This window comes from Cavia porcellus, unplaced genomic scaffold, assembly GCF_034190915.1.
Source record: "Cavia porcellus strain 051 isolate PalLab524CR breed Dunkin Hartley unplaced genomic scaffold, mCavPor4.1 scaffold_14, whole genome shotgun sequence".
Classification (NCBI taxonomy): Eukaryota; Metazoa; Chordata; class Mammalia; order Rodentia; family Caviidae; genus Cavia; species Cavia porcellus.
The window spans coordinates 70,445,710-70,465,317 of record NW_026947497.1 but is presented as its reverse complement, the minus strand read 5'-3'; the positions used below and the strand labels follow the sequence as shown (position 1 = coordinate 70,465,317).

General features: G+C 37.3%; 1 protein-coding gene across 1 annotated transcript in view; it reads right to left on the bottom strand.

Annotated features, from left to right (window-relative positions):
• Tprg1 (tumor protein p63 regulated 1) overlaps window positions 1-19,608 on the bottom strand; it is a 123,629-nt gene that overhangs the window by 51,017 nt on the left and 53,004 nt on the right. The window contains exon 4 of the mRNA XM_003477085.3: window positions 17,644-17,820. Within this exon, the coding sequence (XP_003477133.1) occupies window positions 17,644-17,820 (177 nt within the window). The remainder of the gene's footprint in view (window positions 1-17,643; window positions 17,821-19,608) is intronic.

Here is a 19,608-nt window from a genome sequence, read left to right as displayed (position 1 = left end):
TTGGAAGAATCTAAAAACATCATAGTTAGCAGTACTTCTCCGACAATAAAAAAGAAGTAACTAGTCTTGAATTCTGATGCTCTGTCAGGCATCTTTCAACTCCCAAGCCATACGCTGGGATGCGTTGTCATGGAAAGGAATCCTACACAGCCCAAGGGACATCTCAACCCACTGAATTTCCCTCCTTTCATTTATATTTTAGCTAGTGTACATGGGTGGTCTCTTTGTTCTGTGTCCGTGAATATTATTTCAACCCTGATTTAAAAAAGGGGGGGAGGTCTAGAGTTAGAAACAAAATCAAAATGATACCTGTCTGATTATTAAGAGACATTTCAGAAAATTGTGCTCAGGGAGACCCATATCCTGTGACCCAGAGACCGCCAAGTGTTATGCAGATTGTATGTTTAGACAGAATTTTGAAAGGATAAAAAATAGTAAACTTAAAACCCAGAAACTTGGAGTAATAACCCTTTTGTTTAGGTTTTGCATTTTTCCTAAGTCCCCTTTTCCCTCATATATTTTAAGTCTTGTTTTGTTTTATGTTGTTTTATTTAAAAGAATACCTAAGGTACTGATTGGGTTACTTTTAAGGACAGATGATTTGAAAGTAAGTTTAAGATTTAGTGGCTTATTCTTAATAGATGTATTCGGTGAAGGAAAGCACATGAGATGAGTGAGTTCTTCCTATTAAGTGAAGAGAGAAACTAAATTTGTGAGGATAGAAAAACCAGTATTTAAACAATGACTGTGAGTGGCAAAAACAAATTCACGAGTACCTTGTGTCTTACAGATTCAAATTTCCTAGCTTCCTAGACTTTGAAATTTAGATTCCAGGAAAAAAAAAAAAAAAAAAAAAGCTGTTTTTCTGAGAACCACTTTCTCTCACTGATGCCAAATCCCTGAATTAGATACCATTTGTGTTTCAGAAAGCTACCACAGTATCACTAAAGACCAGGCGGGTACCCCAAAGAAATGCTGTGTCTCTAAGATTGGTAGGTTTTCTTATTCCGAAAAACAGGTTTATAGAACCTCGAAGTAGGTACCCTTCACCAAGTATATGGTGAGTGCAGCATAAATTTGAGGGTAGTTCTCAGCCATTCTCCAGCAGGGATGGGATCCTGCCCTCTGGAGGAATTTTGAGGCAACAACCTCCTTAGAAGTTATTCTCACTTAAATATAACCTCTTGGCAACCAAATATTTATCTGGAAGAAATTAGGAGTGGCCCTGTCCAATCAGGCACCTGGGTTCAGTCCATTGCTCAAAATTAACAGGATTGTGGCATTTGGGAAATGCCTCCCTAAAGAGATTTGCCAAGAAATAGCTCAGCAATCCCCCGCCATCCACCCATCCTTGTGAACACTCCTCCCTTGGCATTATGAGTGGACAGCACCGCACCCAAGATCAAATCCAGGGCATTCTTGGCCCAGATCCCCAGAGGCAAAGTCAGAGTGTACATGACAAAATCTTAGCCTGTTGCCCTGTTTATGGCAGCATGTAATATAATTTGATCTTTGCTGAGGATGGTAGATCCGTGAGCCTCAGGGTAATCCGGTTTTCAGAGGTTTATTTCCATTCAAGCAAGTCTCAAATAACTCTTCTCCATTAGATTCACATACCATTAGTTGGTGTTTCTGCAGCAAGGTGATATGCAGCATTTTATGTGCAACCTCTCCATTGCACAGCATGATCATGCGTTCAACACCCCTGGCCAGGCCTGGCTCAGAGACCTGCATACACACCCTCAGGGGCCCAATCCATCTCTGGCACTGCACTTGAGCCCAGAGCAATGTGTCTGTCATATACTGATGCTGTACTACAAACTGTCACAACACAATTATGCATAAAGCCACCAGGCTTTAAAATCTTTTAAAATTTCCATTAGCCAATCCCAAAAAACAAAGCATTCTAATCAGTGCTGGCCCGGAATATGTTCTCTGTCTCCTCACTCTCTCTATCTTCCAGTTACCCAGGAGACTAGACGTGGTTTCCTAAGCAACTTTCCACACTTTCGCATCTCCACCTCTTCTTGTCATACTTTACCCCCAGTCTATGAGCTGCCTTATTCCTCTCTATTAAAATTCACCAGTCTGTTCACTGTTTAGCAAAACTTCCCACCCATAAAAATAGATCAGCTAGTTTATATTCCCATAGTACACTGCTTCCATGTTTTTTAGAATTCTTCATGTTATACCTTACATGAAAATTAGTTGTCTATATTTTTAGTCTCCTAGTCTCCAGCTAGGCCTGAAACCATTCCATGAGAGGGTTAATACATGTTCTATCTCTTTTTCTCAGCAGAGATGACTAGCTCATTGCTTTTCATTGGTGAATAATTATGGTAAAACTATCAAAACTAACCTTGTTTCGGTGATTAATTAAGTTCAGCAAAATCCAGCTGACCATGAAGAGCAAATAAACACAAGAAAACAAATGATAGTAGTTGTACTGAAATAATTGAAATAATATTTTAACTAAAACGATTTTTTAAAAAAATCAATTGCCTAATATTCTTATGTATAAGTTCCATTTTGTATCAGGATTAGTTGCCTCTGGTCCTCTAAAGATGCAAAACAACCATGGATGGTTTAGGTAGGTACCTATGTATTAGCTTTAAGATCCCTTCTCTATGTACACCTAGAGATGCATCTTCATGGACTACTCCTACTTGGTCTGAGTTGGGGGTACCTTCTGTTTCTATGGGCATTTTTGCATGCATGTACTCTTCTGTTAACAGGAACAAATCCTTTACTTCCCATCATGGAGACTTAGTATTTGAGAAAATCCTACTAAGTTCTTATTCCTATCACAAGACTGGCTCTAGCTCTTGCTTGGTTTGTGACTGAGTACAAAATTTTGAATTGGATAAATGGTTCCTATTCCTTTCCTGGTGAATTCATAGCACAGAACTGTACACATGATTTTCCTCTTCTGGGACTCATTTATATAATACTTTACATGATACATAGAGAGTAACTGCCACAGTAGAATAAAAAGCACAGTGAACTAGAAGGCAGAAGGAAGTTAACGCATATGCATTAACTATAGCATTCACCAGCTTGGTACTATTTATTTAACTCATAACCCTGTAAGATATATGTTAGTAACCCCTTTTCCAGTATAAGAGCATAGCCTCCTAGAAGTTATATAGCAAAGCCAGTGATGACAAATCAGAGATTGGACTCATGGCCTGTGGAATCGTAAAAAATACGAATTTTTACCAATGAATCTGCCCTCTCACTAGCCTTCAGAGGTTGGCAGAATCCTTCTTCTCTTTCTGGGGAACTATGACTTGGGGTTAGGTTTGCAGAATATAACAGATAAACCTAAGCTAATGACCAACTGCACATCTCTCCTCTTGACAGAAGACTGAAGGTGGGCAGTGGAGGAGAGGAAATGCAGCTCCACAGAATCCTAAGGGAGCCGCAGTGCCCAGCGTGCTGTCCTGGGATGAGGTCCTTGGGCGCATGGCTCATGGCTGCTGGAACCTTACGTCCACATCGTAAGTGGAAAGAGAAGGAAATTGAAGAGACAGAGAACAGTTTCTTTTTTTCCTTTTGAGGAGTCTTTCCAGAACACTGTCTCATTTCTTCCGCTCACATTCACTAGACAGACCTAAGTCAAAGGGACTGATATTTCTCCAAGAGAGGTATTTACTATTTTACATCAATTGGATAAATGGCTTCCTCAGTGACTGAGGGATCTTCTCAGAAGGGGGCATGGGAGAATGTTATTGGGAAAAAGCACCATGACACAAGTATTTAGCATTCTTCTACTCTGATGGCATTCAGACATTCTTCTACTCTGATGGCAAATTAAAAGTTGCAAAGAAAATTTTCAAAGTTCCCAATATAGAAGGGAAAAGTTAGAAGATGGAATTGGATCATTTTATTCATTTGTGAAAGCTCTACAGAGAAGATAGTTTTTGCTGCTTTCTGACTAAATAGAAAGAGGATGCGACGGACAAGTCATGCCTCTTTAGCTTGGTGCCACTTTCCAAAGAGGGGAGCTACTTTATTCCCCAACCCAGGTATACTGACAGCCACTGTAAGCTTCTGTGACCATAACCCAATAGAAATTATGACTAACCCCTCTACCCATGCACAAGTCAAAATAAAAGTACCACTACACCACAAATAGAACATTTTTATGGATGCTAAAATTGAAACGACTTCATTCTGGATTCATAGGTTACAAATTTTGGAGAAATATGTTTAAATTGTTATCATTTTTGGAAGCATGTCATCCATTTCTGACTGTCTACATGTTAGGTAATTGACCATGGACTATGATTTCCCTTGGAATTTTTGTTGCTTCTAATGTTTCTTTTCCTAAATACTATGGATTTGAGAAATATTTCCTTAATTAGTGATTAATTTAAAGCAAAATATGTTGTATCATTTTGTGTTATTTCTGAAAGAGTATTTTGGAAAGGAAAGGATGAGAAAATGGGAGGTTACTTCTTAAGAAACACAGTAACCTGAGTCTATGTTAAACATTCTCCTCTTCCACTTCCGTCTCAATGGGACTTCCTTGGTTTGTGTTTAAACACTTGAACACTAAGGAGGCAAACACTCCACTGGGTGAATAATTCTAGTAGTCGGACACACCTCATTGAAGAAAAATGTAACCTGTCTTATATGCTCTGAGAATTTTTAATGAAGACTGAAAATAGGAAATATATTAAAAAGAAATATTAACTACATGAGTGGTTCCAGAGATTTGGACTAAGAAGAGCAAGAGAAAAAGAAAAAAAAAAAAAAAAGGAGAAAGGAGGTCAATTAAGCCCAGAGAAAACAGATCAAATACCAACCCTGGCTTCTCTTTTATTCTATTGCTCCTTGGGACTGCAAAACTGATACACAAATGCTCAAATTCCATTCTGAATATTAAACATTTCCCATACAAAAACTGTCATTGGTCACCACACTTCTTACTGACAAGGAATTATTTTTTAAAGAAGCAAAGCTAGGAAGAAATTCCTAAAATGTTGATTAATTATTGACACAGAAGGTTTTACAATCACCTAATTTTATATTTTCATGTGATAGGGGAGTAAACTGAAGCTCTTTGACAGGGAGTAACAAGTAGAAGGAAGAATTGGGAGCAGGTTTAGATTTTCTTATTTTCAAATCAGATGTGGAGACTGCATATTACATTTTCTGGTAGCTGCCCTCATTTAGTTAGGATTAAAAGTTGCAGATGCACTTTATCAGACTGGGTGAGCTGAAAAGACAGCACTTCCAAATCACTCCCTTTCTCTCTATGGCTGGGTTCTTTCCAGACACCTCTCCATGCTGTGCGGTCTCTCTTGTTAGCAGTGAAACACTTCTTAACAGTTCATACACTTTACACACTCCTTTGTGATTAAATCTCCGAAGAATCAAGATACACTTATGACTTTAATCCTTCAGATCACTTCATCATCTCTGATAAAGCCCTCTGTTTATATAATGCCTTTCCCCCAAGAAATCCAGGGTGATTTAGGGACATTATCGTATTACACAATAAGTAATTATCCTAAGACATAAGTGGTCAATTTTATTCATTTTAAACATTGAATCAGAAGTATTTCCCAGAAGTTCCAGAAAAGGTCTCACAATTTAAACCATGAACCTTTCCACTCTGGTGAAAGTAGGAAGAAGCAACCCATTAAGCAGAATCATTCTAGCTCTATTAAAATACCATAGTTCATCAACACCTCTGCTTCAGGGACCATCAAGCCCTTCATAGTCAGGGGGCCCAAGTAACAGTGGTCTAGTTACATTTTCCCAGAGATTGAGGTTAACGTTCTTTTTTGTATATTGTCTTGTTTTTCCCGAAACACTCTTTCACCTCCTACTCCTTCTGATCCCAGCACCAAGATTCCTTCCTTAGACAAGTCATTTCTTACCTTTCTCAAATTCAGTGTAAAATCCCGTAATAAAACCTTGAGCATCTTCAAGGACGGACACAACCCCAAGAGTGTTTGGGTGTGTAAGACAGATGACCATATTACTAAGTTTTTGTTGGATCATTGAACACAGTCTCACTGTTTGCAGTCTCACTGTTTGAATGTCCACTTCGTATGCTTAATTTTGTAACTTGATCAACTATTTCTAAGAGGACAGTATGTAATTTATTAGCTAGTGATTTCTGTTTATTTTTTTTAATTCTCTATTACTTGTACCCTTTTTACTATTTTGTTTTGTTTTGTTTTTCTCTTTAAATAGTAAAAACAATGTCTGCTTCCTAATCTCCCTGCCCTAGTATGACAGGGTCCCCTGAGCACAGGCTGAATTTAGTGACTTGGCCCTAGAAAACAGAAAACTGCAGAAATGATGAAATGTTCCTCCCAGGAACTATCCAAAGACTATCCAAAGACTGGCTTTCATCTTGCTGGACTTCTGTTTCTTTGTGGCATTCTCTTACCTGGCTTCCTCTGAGGAAGCCAGCAGCCATGTTCTCAGTGGAGAGTTCCACCTGGCAAGATTCTTTTATCTCTGGTGCCTGCCATCCTGCTCCTGCCTCTGAATGAGTGAGTGATTTGGAAAGCGACCTTCTCAGTTGAACCTGGAGAAGCCACCGCTCCGTTAATGCCTTGATACCTTGCCAGTCTCCCATATTCCTGACCCCAAAAGAGAGGAATAATGTGTGTGTCTTTTCACACAATTAAGTTCTCAGGTAGCACTTTCTTTTTCTCCAGAGCCTCCTGGGCATCCCAAATAATTAACATGAAATATATCCTCCAATCTAGGCCCATAGCATGGTCCTCCTTTCTCCCGTTCTGACACCAGGAAACCAAATCCAGTCATACTCTAGGAGACAGTCTACTGCTGTCAAGTATTCTCACATCCATGTCCTCTCTCTCTCTCTCTGTCACTACTGCAGCTTAATTCTTCCTTTGTCCAATTTCTGTCTTCTCCAAACAATCTCTTAGATGCACTTGTCTTCCTGAACTAAAGTATCTGGTTTCTCCCACTCCTCCACCAAAACCTTCAATATCCTAATATGACTAAAATCCACATTTCTCTCATGCTTTCATTTAAAACCATTCAGAAACTTCCATCTCCTATTCCTCCAACAGCTGGACAGAGTTGGCATGATCAGATCAATCAACCATTCATCCAGTTATGCCCAGGCTCTACTGTTCTTCCTTATTTTCCTTTAGGATTCTATTCATCCTATAACAACTTGCTCTGATTCTGCCCACTTCATAAGAGCTTCTAGCTCTCGTAGAAGACAGAAATTCTCTTTCTTCTGTCTCCTGATACTTTTGGCTTTTTGCTATAGCAGTAACCAAAGCTGACCTTAGGCTCAAGTGTGTGAATGCACACAACTGCCTCCCTAGAACCCTGTGAATGCATTGGTAGTTGTTCCCTATCCCGTGCCTGTCTCCTGCACAATGCCTGCCATGCAGCCAGGCTCTGGAAAAATGCACTGAAGGTCATCAGACCTCCATTTGGAAAGAACATACATTTGGAAAGCTGTTCATTATTTTCAAAATGCTTCTGGGAGAGAAGATTATTAATCAGTGGCTTCTCTTTTCAGAAAAGACCACAAGCCACCTCTGGAGCCAACAAAAAGCTATGATTAAAAGAAAATACATTGGTGTGTTTAATCCTCCAAGTTTAGGAAAACAACAAAATGCCAGCTTCCACAAGATCGTTTTTTCTTAATTAAATGTTATCCAGATTCTTTTGAAGCACCCAATTTTCTGGTCAGGTCAACAAAAAGTACCCAGTACCACTTAGAGCTTCCTGCTCTGCCTTCCCAGCCCCATTTCTGGCATTATGCAACCCTTGGGGGCGGGATCCACTTAAGCTATTTGCTCTGTGCTCATAATTAGATTGTCTAGACAGGAGATGTTGCTGGAGCAATAGGAAAATATTTTACAAGGTGTTCCACAGAACCACACTTATAACAGTGATTAGAACACACTGACAGACGCGAAGCCAGCAGAATCCTCCTGAGCCACGAGTATAGTTTATCCAGGGTAGAGGCCCTTTGAAGCTCTCACCTGGAAAAGAGCTGCCAAATTAGAGCTCTGTGGGCATGGAGCAAGTCTCTGGCCCTCAGATCCATGGAGCAAGCTGAGATGATGGAAAAATGCCTGGGAGGCCTCTTTTTCACTTACTGACCCTAAGTCAACGGGGGGTAAATGATGATTGTAGGTGACGGTTGCAGGAAGCAGTCGACTACCTTGCAAAATGTGAAAGGAAACAGCACAGAGAGATGTATGTGCAATGCTTATTTTTTGTAAGAAGACATATCTTGGCCTGACCTCCCGCTCAGCTTTTGTTGGCATATCAATGCGACAGCGACAATATTTTCCAGCAGAAAATCTCTTTAGAGATATTTTTCACAGGAGGAATAGCTTAGGTAAAATCATTCTCTAAAATGAATGGCTGTTAGAAAATTTCTACAGTGACAGAGTACCACAAAAATATTGAGTTTTAAAGTGGAGAAATAAGCCTTAGCAATGTTATAAATTCAGCAGGGAAAAGAGTCTTGGACATGTACGGGAAAGAGGGTGAGGACCCCAGTACCTGATTACATTCACTCATTTCCCTCAAATAAATGCTTGCTATGTATGAGATATTATTCTAAGCATTTTATATGTAGTATCAAATAGCACCTTCAGTAAGGACCCAAGAGATATATTCAGCCCCTTTTCAAACGAGGGGGCTGAGGAATGAATTAGTAACTTGCTCAGGATTACCCAGAGGCAGGTATCCACCAGCTCAAAGGCAGAACCTGCCTTTCTCATTCTTCTTCTTTGTTTAAGTTCAGATGAAAACAGGGGGCAAAAAGAGAAACCATTGAACCTCAAAAATCACAATGGATTTGAGGAAGGGAGAGGATTTGAATCAAAGGATCGAATATTTCAGATCGTACAGTCTATCTTGTTTCCAACAAGTCAATTGACAGCACAGAATCTCATTTTTCTCTACTGTTATCTCTGTGGGCATAGAAATAAGTATGAGAAAAGTAAATGTAGATGTCCCAGAACTGTCAAAAAAAAAAAAAAAGAAAAGCTTTTACCTTAGAGTCTTGCACTTTATAAAGTAGGGTCACATCTAACATTTAAAAATACAATGACCGTATAAGTTAGGGTTGGCAAGTATTTTATCGTTCATGTTTTATACATTGGATATTGCAACTCACAAGATGTAAAGTGATTTGTCCAAATTCACACATCAAGAAAATGATGTGTTTTATATTAGTCACAGCTTCAACTTTATGGTTAGTTGACATAGAAACCTCATCTTCTCTTCCTGCCTCTACTTTTCTGGAAGCTTATAGACACAACAGAATTATGGAAATTAGTTTTTAATTAAAATCTGGGAACAAATCCAATTATATTAGAAATATGATTTAGGGTTTCCAACCCACATAAGGAATGATAGCACAAGACATGTACAGCAACTACTTACCCTGGAGGGTAAAGCAGACCTTGTACTCTTTCCTGGTTTTGTTTGTGGTGAACGCCCTAATCTAAAGGATCTGCCTTGGTCTCATAAATAAACCATCCACAGCTTTCAGCTGCCTTCCGCCATCACCATTCCCTTCCCATTAAGCCAAAGGCAAACGAAGGAAAACAAAACAACTGTTTTGCAAGTCTCAGTATATGGGATATGTTGGCACATGTTTGTTAAGCTCTGTCAGTCCAAAGCGAAGTCAGTCTAATGAGAGAATTATCTTTACCCAGAGGTACATAGAGAACAGAAAAGAGAAGGCCAAACCAAACAATTTTAGATGCAAGGAATAATAAACAAACAGGTAAGGAAAAAACAGAGACCAGAGGGAAGAAAGAGAGAAAAGAAAAAAATAGAAGCCAGAGGACAGAAAACAAAAGGAAGGAAGGAGAGAGAGAGACAGAGAGAGAGAGAGAGACAGAGAGAGAGAGAGAGAGAGAGAGAGAGAGAGAGAGAGAGAGAGATTATCCATAGAAAAGAGCTCTGGACAAGAATAAAATAACAAGTTTGAAGCCCAGCTTAACCCAGGAACTGGTGATGCCTGAAATAAGTCAGTGAGCCCTGAATTTTCCTAGGGTTGAAAGTCAAATGGCGTAGGGCAGGAGCAGGCACTTGGCAAACAGTGACAGCTTTACCGCCTAGAGCCAGCGGGTACCCACGTGAAGTCACCGTGCTTTTCTGATGAGGGAACTTGCTCCAACTTCGCCCAGACTCCTCTCCCATGTCTGGCAGTCATTATTTCACCACTGATTTTCGTTCACCTCCTACCCTCTTCCCAACCTGTGGCTCCCTCACCTCTGACCTTAGGATGGTGACCTCATACCTGAGAAAAGGCCAATTCAGTTGGAAGTAAAGATAGCAATCAAACTACCTGCTTAGTTCCATGTTAACAAAAGCTTTAATCTGGGAGAGAAATCAAGGTGTGGTAATACCTGATGGCCATGAGGTGTCTTCCAAAGTGCCTTGACATTATGTCTTTCGCTCCTAGGGGGAATCACCATGTACTTTTTCATAGATGAGGAAACAAAGCTGCTGGATGTAACATGGGAACTGGAACCCAGGACTCTGACATAGTGACTTGTTAAAAATCCTTGAGCTAAACTGAAATAACTACCCCTTCACGGCACCACGTTTCCACCCCAGGGAGAGCCCTTTACTGATCAGCAGTGTGCCAACCACTGCAGGAGCACCCTCGCTGTACAACGGGGTGGGGGTGCAGATTCAGAGAGAGACATACGGGCTAGTTAGGAGGACTGGAACTATGTCAATGCCCTGTGGTAATGATTGGATGCTTCATGGGAAATTGAAATAAATATTTCATGAAAAGAGGAACTTTGCATGATAAAACTAAGGAAAGAAAGGAGGCAAAGGAGTGGAGACCCAGGGAGTAGTAGAAATATTAAGATTTCTTACCTTTCAAAGAGAGATGTAATGCACATAACTTACAGCAGCACATCAAGTAAAACTATTATTCAAGTGAATAACCGTTAAAGTGGTTAATAATGATCATCACAGCATTGTTTTCTGTATCAGGGATTGACTTCAATACCTTTCCAATGAGCTACATCCCTAGCCATTGGTCTCTCTCTTTCTTTTTTTTTTTTTTTTTTTTTCTTTTCTTTCTTTTTTTTTTTTTTTTTTTTTTTTTTTTTTTTTAACGTTTTGAGACAAGGTTTCTTTAGGTCACTAAGTGGACTGGGCTAGGGTCAATCTTGTACTCTTCCTGCCTCAGCTTCCTAGAGTACCTGGATTATATGATTGTAGTACCAAGCTAGCTGACATTTTTTTTAAAATGATGTCCATGTAGGAATTAAAGATACAGAAAGTGTTATTTGTTCATGTAAATGGTCTTGTATTAGGGAGTCAATAGATAATACTGAGAAAAGATAAGACTAAGCATATTGTGTTAAGTCATACTTGTAATTACCCGTAGAATGAGAAGAAACCCATATTAGAAGAAAAGCCACTCTGTGGAAACCAAAATACATACGAATGTGTATTTTTAAATGATTATAAAAAAAGAATTATATTATGAACAAATTCAAATAGCAAGCAGCAACTCAAGTAGCAAGAGACCCAATCATAGGAACATACACAGATAGGTTAATTTTACTAACTGAAAGTAAAAGATACCCAGGTAGGTTTAATTACATGCAGTATGCAAATACATTTTAAAAACAAAATGAAAGTTTAAAGTACAAAAATAGGCAAAGATTTATTAAAAAATAAAGAAAATTTAAGAAGACATGAAGGTTGCTACACTCAGCAAACAAGGTATTAAAACAGATAAACTTTATGATGAAAAATAGACAACATATATAATATTTGTACATCAGACAAATATTATCAACATTTATAATATAAACTGACAAAAGTTAAACAATCTACCATAATTATTGGGTAATTTAGTTCACCTGTCTCAATCTATGACAGAATAAGAAACCAAAAAATTATTATATAACTGGGAAAAGATAGAGAAAAGATAAATAAAATGATGATAGGGAATCTAAGTATTATTTATCATACCTAAAACACAGAAAGCACAGCTACCACATTCAACTATTTATGAAACTGATGAAAATTGACTGTTAAAAATATCTAATAAATCACATAGCAGAGAAAAAGACAAGAACTCTCTGAATATAATGCAATAAAACCAGAAATAAATGACAATTTAAAATAATTAAATCTAAATTTTAAAAACGTTATTTCAAACTATCTTCAGAGGAAATTATAAAGTAGAAATAGCAATGTACTGAATATATCATAATGAAATATTTTATAACTAATAAAATGATAGAGTCAAAATATTAGGTGAAGATACTATAAGCCACACAAATAGAACAATAGGAAATCAAAGAGATAAATGTAGAAAATAATGGAAACAGGAAAGAATTATATTATGAAAAAATTCAAATAAAAGATACTTTGAAATACATCAACTAGTCAACTAACAGTTAATTCAAACTCCACACAAAATGAAAATATTATACACAAAATAATCATTAATTATTCTCTTCATCACCTCCTTTCTGGTTCTCCCAATTTCATGAATACTTATAAACCTGAAAAAGACGTAGTATGTGGATAGCTCGATGTAAGTAACAGAAACTTATCAAAAGATAGAAATGTAAACATGCCAATTCCTTAGAAAAAAATGAAAAAAGTTTAAGCCTCTATCCTTCCTTCAAAAGCACTGAGTTCAGCCATTTTCACAGATGACATATAATAAACCTCTAAGTAACAGATGCACCATTTCTTTACCTTATAAAGTTAATCAAGAGAAAAAGCAAACTTGATTTTTCAAATTAGCTAACACTGATACAAAATCTACAAGAAAAGTACAAGAAAGCCATCTATATTCCAATTTAGGACTATTAAACAAAAATCTATTAACAAATTCAATTGATATTCAGTAACATTAATAATGAGGTATTAATCCCAAGATTAAAGCATATATTCAACATGAAAAATGCTTCAATATTAGAAAATAAATGACAGTGCTGACCATATTAATTAGGTCAAAGGAGAAATTAAATGTACACTTTTCTTAAATGATCTAGCAAGCCGTGAAGACGTGAAACAACATCAAATACATATTCCTGAGTGACAGAAGCCAGCTTGAAAAGTCTGTATGACATGATTTGAACGAATTGACACTGTGGAAAAGGCAAAAGTTAGAAGTTCAGGGATCTCCAGTTGCTGGTTGGTAGCTGTAGAGTGGTCAACATTGCTACTAAACATATTATAGTGTGCAGAAAAGCTTCCTACACAAAGAAATACCCTTTCCAAAATGTCAGCAGTGATCAGGCTAAAAAACTCTGCCCTAAACCAGCCACAATATATATATATAGCTGTAACTAAAATGTCAGAATAGATTAAAATCCTATTATGAAGAATATTTGATCAAAAGATGAGTGAGTAGGCCAGCCTAGGTACTAGGACATTCAAGGCCAGTGGCATAGTGAGATGCTATCTCAAAACACAAGTAAACAAAAGAAAGCAAAAGCTCTGAGTGGAACCTGATGCTATGGCTCACCTCTGCATTCTCAGCTTCTCAGAAGGCTGAGGCAAGAGGGTACAAGGCCAGTCTGGGCAATTTCTCAAGGACTTGACTCAAAATTAAAAATAACAAGGAGTGGGGATGAAGCTCAACGGAGAGCACTTGCCTAGTGTGCACAAGGGTTCATCCGCTTGTGCCACCAAAAATTTTTTTCAAAGAGAAAAAGCAAACAAAGTATACAGAAGAAAGCTAATAAAACGAAGTCCTGTAGCCCTAACTGCAATCATGTTAAAATTACAAAAATATTAACAATATAAACACTCCAATTTAAAAATAGGTATCATTGGAGTGGCTCAAAAGCACAGCTTAACAATGTAATTTCTGTAAGAAACACACTTTAAATACAAAGACATAGAAAAGTAGACAGTGAACAGATGAAATAAGTTATATTATGTGAATAATAAATACACAAGTGATGAATAATCTGCTGCAAAATCAGATGCAAATTTAGGCATCAAGATGTTGAGTATTGTCATACAAAAGAGAAGCATCTCATGATGCACAGAGGCTTGCCCTAACATAAAAATACACTGATTATCATGCAGATGCAAATGATGCAGGCTGTCAAAACAGACAGCACAAAGTAACAAAGGTAGAGAGAGACCTAGAAAATTCCTTGACTAGAGATTTTCAGCACCTGTCTGGTAACTATTGCAAAGCCACATAAAGACCAGTAAAGACAACAATATAACATTACCAAATTATTCGTGTGTATAGAAAACTACAACTCAAATTCTTTCAAGGGCACATAGTTTATTCACAAAGATATATCGTTCTTCAGCCCACAAAGCAAATCTCTATATTTTTATAAGGACTGAAATTAAAGGCAGTATGTCATCTAAATAAAATTGAGCAATTTTATATTCAAAAAATAGAACAATGTAAAGATGTTTAGAAAATTTGGGAAAATGACCAACTACAAATTCTAAAAGTATTTATAGAGGACAGAAATCAAGAAAACTTAGAAAATAATCGCTGAATGATACCATAATATCGAATCCATGTGCTGCAGTAAAAGCAGTGTACACAAGGATATTAACTCCATATGCTTGTATCAGTAAATACGAAATATCTATAATTAACAACCTTGACTTCAACCTTAAACAGTTAAAAAAAGAAAAGAAAAAAGCCCAAAGTAAGTAGAAGAAGAAAATATAATAAAAAGCATAAATCAACTAAATAAAAATCAGACAACATTAAAAGTTAGCCAAAGGAAAAAACGTTCTCGACAAAACTGGAGAGACACAGACAGAGATAGAGACACACAAAGAGACAGAGACAGAAATAGAGACAGGAGTCACAGATACACAGATTACCTTTTCTAGGAAATGAAGAAGCTATTACCAAATGTCTTAAAACATTACTAAATGTCTTAACAGCATTAAGGAGACCATAAGGGAAAACTATTAATAAACTATATCTTCAACAAGTTAAATAAACTTACCAAATTCCTTGAAAGATACAACAACAATGTATAAGAAAGATAAAACCTCATGATGAAATAGGTTTATCTTAGAAATTAAAGGCTAATTTTACATTTGGAAATTCTTTAAAGAAATGAGATTTGTTTTTTGTTGCTGGAAATAAAACTAAGGGCCTAACATATGCTAAATAAATACTCTATTACTGAATTAAGTATCCTATCTGGTCCCAACAAGATTTTTTTAAAAATAGGCAAGCTGATGAAAAAATAAATATATACAAGCATTTAAATTAGAAGATTAATAAATGAGAAATGACTGTCAGATATCAAACCATAATATATGGATAGAATAATTAAAGCCTTTTGGGCCATTAAAAAGTAGATAAAAGATGAAATAAAGACCTTAGAAAGATACAAAAATGAATAATACATGGGAAAATGGAATATGGAATAAATCATGTTGAAAATCCTAGAATACCATCTATATAAAATAAAACCTGATTGCATATTTTTTACATAAGCACATGTGCAATGAAGTATAAATTTAACTATATTTAAAAATAAAATTATAAGATCAGGCAAAATTTTGAAAAGTTATTTTATAATTACAATGCAGAGAAATCATTTCTCAGTGTTATAAATTTAGAAGGCTTGAAATACCAAAATATTTTATACTTAAAAATTAAAACCCATAAAAATAGCATTATAAAGATATAAGATGTGACAAATGGTAAAGAAAAATGTTTGCTTCATATATAGCATAAAAGAGGAAGAGTTCTTTGATATATAAATAGTTTTTACAAATCAATAAGAAAAAAGTTGAGAATCCCAGTTAGAAAAACATATGGGCTATGAAAAAAAAGATATTTTATTAAAAAATAAATAAAAAGATGTTACTTTCTAAATTTATAAAAAGTATTCAAAAACCTTAAATTTCTAGTGATGCAAATTAAAACAAACAAACAAAAACAAAACAAAACAAAAAACCCCAATGACTTTTCTTTAACCTCAAAGTAGGAAAGTCCTTCTCTACACAATACGGGGTGTAGTACTTGCCAAACATGCCCCCTCCTTCCTGGGAATACACACTTGATCACGGATCTGGAAGGTGATTCAGCAACCTCTATGCATTAACAATTACGTGACTTTGACCTAATAATTCCACTTCTAAAACTTTTACCAATACAAATTGCATATTTGAGCAAAATTCTTAGGCAAAAATATTTATTTCAGCATTGACAGATGGGGTAAAGTTAAAAATAAATATCCATCGAAACTTGCTGGGATAAAAGCTGGAGATTTAGTTCAGTAGTGTGAGTGCCTGCCTGGCAAAGGAAGGGTCATGAGTTTGATCCCTGGTACCATGAAAAAAAAAAATTATTGGGATAAATAGGTTAGATTTAAAATATTCTGCACTATTAAAGAGTATGATTATGTAATATGTCTCTGGATATACTGCAAGAGATATGTTATTACATATGCTCCCTTTGGGTACACAATATACAATAAGTGTGAGTGTATAAATACATATTTTTAAGAATACACAAAAATCCAAGCAGTGTATATATACAGAAGATATTTTAATTCTTTACAATTTATAGCCCATTTTTTCAAATATGAACAAGAAACTGCTATCCCCTGAGGACAGAATACTAAACTGAGGATCTGAAGCAGAAAAGAGAGATCTTAAAAATAAATAATGAACTTTTACTATGTGTAAATATGTTTCTACCATGTGAAGGCATTATTGAAAAGAATTTACCAGGTTTAGAAGTAAAATATAAGAGCTAATCATTTGTTGTCTCCACGAAACAGTAAATAAAAAAGTAAGTCTTTATTGTGGTAATCTTTGCATAAGGAAAATTAATTACTTCATTACGCTGTGCTTTTTTTTTTTTCTGTGTTTTAAAAACATTTCTCAAAACTTACTCTGAACCAGGCCCAATGTCAGGTACTTAAAGGAAAACCAATATGGTACCTGTCTTCAAGAAGCTTGGAGTTGATTGAAAAGAGCTCAAGTCTAGTGTTAGAGGAGCGTGGTTATCCTTATGGCTTAGATCTAAAATAGTTAGGAAATTCAGTCCTTTCCAAGGCCATCATAGCTCAACAGTCCTCCTCTATGAGCTCCACCCAGTTCTTAGTTAACCATCTTCTTCTCTGAGACCCTGAACCTTCTCTCCCACTCAGTCTCCAGGGAAGATTCCAAAAAGACTCACATAGCAACTAGCTAGCCACCCGGAGCTCTATCCACAGGGCTATGCAGAATAATTGGAAATCCCAAAGGGATTACATGCTGTCCACCTCTACTCTTTTGATGTAGTGTTCCTTTTGCTTACAACATGGCTTGATTTGTTTTTCTTCCATGCTACCTCCTACCAGCAACAAATATTGGCTCAAGTAGTACTCTAGGAAAATTTCTCCAGCTATGTGCCATGTGACTTGTGTCAAGAGCTTTTCTGCTTGTCCTCACGGCTGTCCCCACCTGGCATCTATTATCAGTTACACGTATTAAAGCACCAGTTCACTTAGAGTATCTTTGGTGCCTGACACAGAGTAGAAAATCAATAGTTTGATCATTTCAGCCGTAGGACTCCCCTATTCCTCTGCATCCTCCCAGCTTACCACACTGAACCGATGTTGCTATTGACTTCCAGCCTGCCACACCCCTGCTGCCACTTCTCCATGCTAAGACAGTACTCACTTGTCCAGTGACATCTTAGGGAAGGCAAACTTGCCCAGGCAGATGCGGTGGACAGCACTCAGGGGAATCTGCTGTAGCTGCACACAGCAGAGCATGATGAAATCATACTTGCAGATGAACAGAGTCTTGTCTGTGACCAGCAAAATCCTCTCCTTCTCGTTGTTCCAGTGGTCTATCCTGTAAGAGTCATTAAGGAAGATAAAGCTGATGGCATAGACTTTTCAAATTAAAGATAAGCACTGAGATCCAATAAACCCAGAAGGAAGAACTAAGAGATCCTAAAGTTACCCATCCCTCAGGCTGTCCCCATGACTAAGAGAGAGGGAATGTGCAAAATGTCAAGGAAATCTTTTGCCAGCTCAGAACTCAGAGACAACTACCCATGATGAAATCTGCTAGAGGAATCCCAGGTTTGCGGTAACACCAAATTTCAGCACCCTGACCTTGAACTACCTCCCTCTTCTCTACATCCTCCTGCTACTCAAAGACCTTCATGGATTCCATCTTCTTCCAAGGATATCAAAAATAACTGTTCTAACTCGATCTGTACTGTACTATATAATGTACTCACCACACCCTACCTTATGCTAATCTCCAAAGGCTGCATTGCTAACTGTGAGTTAAAAGGAGGCTTAAACACAGGCAACACTGTGTGCTTCTAAGCCTGCCATAACCTCCTGGTAGAAAGAGAAGTAAACAAGTCGAGTGGGATCTTTCAATCCAGAGACAGAATAGACGTCAGAGAAGTGTTTACTGGTTGACTGGCTGATCAGGAGTGAGAGCCTTTCAGGACACACACAGACAGTTTTGACTTAGAGTTAAGGATTCCTCACTGAAAACATAAAGGAATGGGAACAATAGCTTTGATTAAAAGTAGCTGAGCCTATTCTATAATTTCCAGATGCACAGTATTTTTGCTTTTTACTACAGCCTTTAGAATACAGCAATTTATGCTTATTAGAACCATTTCGGTACATGATTTTTACTAAAAAAAAAAATTGAAAAGGTTAATTTTTGAGCAATTCATGTCTGAGTTCTCTCCAAACCAAATCCATCTAATGTGTAAATTATGCGGGCACCCGCTTCCAAGCACTCTCCATGCAGTAAACCACCAGGTACTTCTTAAAATAGAAGCTGAAGGATATTGCTCCCTTGTTCACTCTACTCCATAGTACTGCCTTGAATTGAGATCAAATTCGAGGTCCTTAGCACAAACTGCAAGCCTGCCTGTGGTTTGGCTCCTGCCCTGGGTCACCTTGCAGTAGGCTGAGAAGACCCAGTGTTTCAGCTGTGGTTCAAATGCCTCATTTGAAAAAGATTTCTCATCCTCCTCTGTAGGCCCCTCATAATCCTGGCAGTAAGTAGATCCTTCCTCCTTTGTGCCATACAGCTATCACTGTCTGTAGGAAGGAAAACTCTGGCCAACTAAAGTAGAAACCTCAGCACTGAGAGTCGGCCACCCTCTTAAATATGGACCGAGTGTCTACACTGTAAGAGTGTGTGTGCACAAGTGTCAGTTCCATGAGGGAAAAAATCACATCAGGAAGTCTATTCCTTCTATCCAGTTCCCGTTCAACAATATGTACTAAAATGATTATCAGCTGAATGAATAAATAAATCCCAGTTCTAATCACTTTGGAGGATCTGGGAGGGAAGGATTGTGACTGAGTAGGTTGGAACTTCCTACTTTGTTACTAACTCTACTAGGCTAGACTTTTGCTTTCTGGGTCCAGATTATTAATCTGTGGAATGGAGACAATGCTAGTATTTACCTCATGGGGAAACAAAGGGAAATGATTCTTGAGGCTCTAAAATTAGCCATTGTTATTACTAGTAGGAGTTTAGGTCACTCAATGGCTTTGGGTAACTCAGGTGTACTCCTCTCTCTGGTGTAGGGGTTCTAGTTATACTTGACTGTCAACTTGACTGGACTAAGAGACCCTTTGGGCAGTGATTCACTCAGCA